Here is a 5,710-nt window from a genome sequence, read left to right on the forward strand (position 1 = left end):
TCAAGGAAAAATAATAGCAGCTACTTTGTCAATGGTAAAATTATGGAAGCAATGATAACAATGAAATGATAGCAAATAAGAAGTCAATTCCATAATGATAAGGATAGTTAGAATGAAGGTGGCAATGGCATAGGATTCCAAGACATGTTGTAACAAACATTCTCACATAAAAATTCAAGTTCGGTCATCATTATATATAACAATAAATGTAGCAGGTAACTGCAACCCCATTAACAGGGAAAACCTTGTATTCATAAACTCAGATTCAATAACTAGAAGGAGAAGCATGTCAAAGATGAGAAGACAAATCGTTGTCCTTATTCTCTTTACACTCATGATGATTTCAGATTCTGCACTGAATCATGTTACTGCTAATGCTCAGGATATTCAGCCAGGTATTTCACATTCTCAAAGCAAATTGGTCTCAATTATTTTGCTCAATGTAAGTTTATATATTCTTTTCCCCTAATCACATTGATCTTTGTTTATACTCACACAGTTCAGTTCAAGCTAAAAACCCTACAGACTATCCCACGTAGTGAACATATAACTTCATGGGTTAGTAACTAAAATCATGAATCACTAATTTTCGTGTTATAATTTTACACCTGGCGTTTTACTCAACAATCATGTTAAAAATATCACAGGGTGAAGAAAAGAGGACTCACAGAAAGCACCCATCAGGGCCTAACCCAGTAGGGAATCACCTCCCACCGACTAAACCATAGAGATGTAAATTGGAGCCACTCCTTTGGAATCAGTTTTCAGTAGAGACATCAATGCTCGCTCTTACTTCCGAGTTTCGACTAAGAGGGGATCAAAACATTTATGTACACTGGAAATTTCTTTTAGAAACATTGTGCCTGTAAAATATCCACTAGTGTATGTTGGGAAATAGGCAGTGCCATTAGCACCATTGTACCAGGCACTACTAGTAGGGATTGGACTTAAGCTATTCTACCTGATTTTACAGCTCTGATCTTTCTATCTGCAGGACTCCTTTCGTCCACTAGTTCTAAACTATACAATCAGTTTCATGTTAAATTTATAATAAAATACGGTCATCCTTCAAATAAGAAGAGCTGCAAATAGAAAACGCATTCTGCTCAATACATTTTATTTGATGGGACGATGAGTACCCATAAGACTTTTTCTTGTACCCATCGGATACTTATCACTCAATCACCATAGGGAGGATGGTATAGGAAAATTTTTAAGTGTACTGTCATACCGGTGTATCAGTGATTTTTAACCGTTGATCTTAATTATAAAAAATATATATAATATATATAATTAAGATCCACGGTTAAAAATCACTGAAATACCGGTACGACGGTACACTTGAAAATCTCTGATGGTATATTATGGTAATAAAGTGATATGTAAACAATCAGTACAAGAAAAGCAAGCCACAAATATTTTGTCCACTGAGAAATGCTGTTATAGTAGCCTATGCCCCATCGTATTAGTTTTGAAGCTCCCACGTTTCCAACAATAAGGTTTTTGTCTGCAAGATAATATTCAAATTCTCAAAAGGCTAGCTACATTTGCTTTAGCTAAAATGTGAAACATCACTTAAACAAAACAGATATTTTGCAGGATTAAAATTACATATTCAATTGAATGGCCAATCCAAAAATGGTGCAATGCAATCTATTGAATATACAAGACTAACTATAAGGCATATGCTTCTTCTTGTGCAGCTTCTGATCCCTACATAAACGCATCATGGGATTGAATAATTTTAGTAAATGAGTACAAATGAAGGTTCCAATCAACACGTATGGATTATAACCAAAGCAGCATTAATAGTTATGGCAGTGAGGGAAAAAATATACAATAAAAAAATGCAAAAATATGGGAAAAGGGGGAGGAAGATGAAGGACTTTACAAAGATTTGGCCGACAAACCCTTCATTTACATCATGCTACACCTAATAACTATCTATGTCATACAACAAGGACTGCCTCAATTCGCCTGGAAGTAACAACACTTTTGCTAAAGTCTATGATGTAAACATCATGGTCCTTTGTTAGTTGCAAAGCAAGACACCGACACCGACATTCTTCATTTCATCTTAGACACGAGTGAAATTAAGGATAGCGTTGTTTTGTGTATAGAGTTTAATTTTGATGCACTGACAATGTAAAACATTTTACACAGTCGTGCAATCATATCCGTTCTTTTGGATGACCATTCAAACAATCAATGTAAAAAGTAGTTATTTTTACTGATGTAACATTACGTAATTAGATACACGTGTAAAATTACTTTACACTGACAGTGCATCAAAATTAAATTCTTGTGTATAATACCAGTCAGCTTATTATGAAGGTTTCTGTAAAAATCATATCAATATGATATTTTTACTTTATTTCATTTGTTCCTCTCCAAAAGATAACTTAACTGCATGAATTTGTGACCAAGAAACTGAATGTTGAATGTTTACCTTGTTACTCTCTTCATCTGAGCCATCATCAGAATCAGTAGTAGATGCCAAAGGTTGAACTTCTTCCACTGGTAGTGCCTTGCTTGACTTTTTCTTTTTGTCCTCTTCTTTTAACTGCCTAAATCTGCAAAGTATGATCTCGTCACAAGAAAATTCCAATAGGAGTAAACACTTAAGCTGCATCTTGTACCAAAAAAGCGAAAAAGAGAAGAGAGAGAGAGAGAGAGAGAGGAGGGGGGGGGGGTTCTGACCTTTCACCAGCTTTAGCTGGCTGGGAAGCTGATCTTTTAGCACGTCCTGCTGTGATAATTCCACCAGCATTTTCATCTACAACAGGTTTTGCACCTCCTAATTTGCGCAACCATACTTGTTGAGCTGTGCTCAGGACATTGTTTGTAAACCTAATAAAGAATTAGAAAATGAACCAGTAATGAAAAATTTTCTTCTGTCTTAGTGCAACAAAAATGTTGTCATAACTCAGAACCATCTAAAAATATAACCCACAAACTGATCATGATAAAGCATTTACTTGATGAATATATTATTCCCTACAGAAAGAAGAATTGCAGCAAGCATATTACGATTATGACTTTTAACCAAGTTGGACTTGCATAGAAAAATGATGCAGTTGCCTTCCATGCTATATAACAGCTAAAAAATGTTTAACTTATGGCAAATACGTGAAAAATTAACATTATTAACTAAAAAGAATTCCAAACATATATTTGTGAGAAACTAACCAGTAAATTGTTAGCCCGGATGGAACAGAGAGAGAGAAGTAACCAATCATGAGTGGAAGAAACTTGAAAATAAGAAGTGTATTCTTTTGGGTAGGATCATTCGTCTGTCAAAAGAAGTCATCTAGGCATGCATTGCAAACCAAAAAATAAAAAATAAAAAAAAATGACGGAGATTTGATATGTTTACCTGAGGTGGCTTCATGACTTCCATGGAGACGTATTGAGAAACAACAAGAAGAATAGGTAAAACAAGATATGCTGCAGTATCCTGCCAACCCAATGGTGGATGACCATCCTGCACAACAAATGTGTATTATGATAGGAAGAAATAAAATGGAACAAATGGATGTAAAAGATATGATCCTTGGCACATGATGTGGAGAACGCTGAAAACCCAAAAACATGATGAATTCCAAATTACTACAATAGCTTTTATCAAAATATGTATTACAGTCATATACAACTAGGACTACAATGGCTGTAAGGACGGAAATTTGTGCCACTGTCAAACCATAATGTCAAAAAAAATAAACAAATGCAAGCTATCATTTCACCTTTGAAGTGCAAGATAGATTTCTTACCACAAAAGGGAAAAGCCAAGAAATTCCAGCTCCACTTTGTCTAGCAGCTATGGTAGTAGGACCTCCAAGAGATGGGATCCAAAAGAAACCTTCTGTTAACAATCCCTTCAAATCAAAGGATTTTCCATAATTAGCAAAAATCACATGTTATGTGGATAATTTGTCTATAAAATTTTCTACTCAATTTACAAAGGTTTATAACGTTAATTACCTCATTTGCAACATTTGATAAAGCTTGGTAAAGACCAATCCATACTGGAATTGTAGCCAATGTTGGTAAACAACCTACACAAGATGGTGAAATTGCAATTGAAGCAAGAACTGTATGTCAGTATGCATATAGAAAATTTATGAATCATGTGAAAACATTGTTGTCAGTATAACTATCTCTCTTTTAAAATTATATTATTTGAATATTTGGCCATCATATGGTGGTGCAACTGATTCATGATAAAGTAAGTACTATTCATTTCACATGTCAAGGCATCATACCATCAGAACCAAGAAAAAGAGAAGCAAGAGGAAGACAAAAAGCACCTGCCAATGGGTTAACCCCAGCCTGTCTATATAGCCTTGATGTCTCAAGTTGTATTCTTTCCTTAAAAGAAGAAAAACGAAAAAGGAAATCGTTTAGAAAAACAGTGACATTATGATTTTAAGGTAAAATAAAGCAACATTTACCGGATCATCTCAGATGATTAATAAGTAAGAACCAAAAACATCCCTCACCTGATTGCCGGCATATCTTTCTTGAATGGCCTTAATTTTTGGTTGAAGATTTTGCATAGCTAGTGTTGATTCAACCTAATAATATCAAATAAAATCAATAATTGATTTTATATAATTGAAAGCTCAAATTCATTCATAGTTTGTTTATAATGTTTTGAATAACAAGTATCTTACTCTAGCCTTGAATAACAAAATATTACAATTACTTCAGCATGAAGGAAGCAAACTGTTATACTATTTTAGTTTCCTTTAGGGAAATCACATAATTGAATGGTTTCAAAAAATTTGCATTCAATAACCACTATAGACTGTTATAACTTGCCCAACCTGTTGCTTTGTCAAGGGAAGTGTAGCAGCCTTAACCACAACTGTGAGCAATATGATAGCAAATCCATATGCATAAGGTACATGCACAGCAGAAAGACCATCCTTTAACACCTGAAATTTAAAAATGATGGCATGAAATCTGGAACAATAATAAACACGTACATTTCCAATTATAAGCTGCTAAGTCCAAAGAAATTTTCACTCGACAGAAAGATACGAAGAAATAACATGGAACAAATGTGCTTCCATTCATCACTTGGTTTGAGTTCTACTCCTCCCTTAAAAAATCTCCTCTTACATTTCAACCGTGTAACAAAACCACAGAGGACCAAGCGCATTGTGCAATTGGCGAACAAGGAGCCACTACAGAGCGCAGGAGCACTCCTCTTTTGAACTCCAATTATAGCTTCCCAACACAGCAACACTTTCCATATAGCATAAAACCAAGGTTCAAGGATCGTCATAGAGTGACCAAGCTTTGGAATCGGATATAGAATAGTCAATATTAATCGGTAAATAGTCCTACATAATCTTTAAAATTTCCAATCGAATTCGAAGCTGAAAAGTTACATTAAACACTAAACAAGCATAACAGGCATACTAATAAACACTTAATCAACTCTAACTGAATAATTAACTCAGCTCTGATTCTTAACCAACTCTAACTGAATAACTAACTAACTAACTAACTAACCAACTTTCTTTCTAACAGAGTAGTGAACATTATTATATTACCTTGAGAACAAACTCCATGGCTTCGGAGATGAATCCGAACCAGCCTCCGTTCTTCTGCACGGTGTCGGCGGCGGCATCGGTGGAAGTCCCGGTGGCGGTGGCAGCAGAGTCGGCGGTGGCGACAGCAGCGTCGGCGAGCGTGTAGAGAA

General features: G+C 35.3%; 1 protein-coding gene and 1 long non-coding RNA gene across 2 annotated transcripts in view; one reads left to right on the forward strand and one right to left on the reverse strand.

The window, feature by feature from the left end:
• On the forward strand, nt 1-1,076 carry LOC107629115. Its single transcript, XR_001617911.2, has 3 exons — nt 1-395; nt 500-558; nt 648-1,076. It is a non-coding gene; the product is annotated as an uncharacterized LOC107629115 (long non-coding RNA).
• Nucleotides 1,521-5,710, reverse strand: part of LOC107629113 (inner membrane protein PPF-1, chloroplastic) — a gene marked incomplete in the record, with an annotated part of 4,441 nt that continues 251 nt past the window's right edge. The window contains 11 exon segments of the mRNA XM_016331814.2: nt 1,521-1,713; nt 2,450-2,573; nt 2,701-2,850; nt 3,190-3,293; nt 3,377-3,484; nt 3,771-3,875; nt 3,982-4,055; nt 4,308-4,368; nt 4,500-4,574; nt 4,827-4,937; nt 5,562-5,710. Coding sequence (XP_016187300.1) covers nt 1,675-1,713; nt 2,450-2,573; nt 2,701-2,850; nt 3,190-3,293; nt 3,377-3,484; nt 3,771-3,875; nt 3,982-4,055; nt 4,308-4,368; nt 4,500-4,574; nt 4,827-4,937; nt 5,562-5,710 — 1,100 coding nt within the window.

This window comes from Arachis ipaensis, chromosome B03 (genome assembly GCF_000816755.2).
Source record: "Arachis ipaensis cultivar K30076 chromosome B03, Araip1.1, whole genome shotgun sequence".
Lineage (NCBI taxonomy): Eukaryota > Viridiplantae > Streptophyta > Magnoliopsida > Fabales > Fabaceae > Arachis > Arachis ipaensis.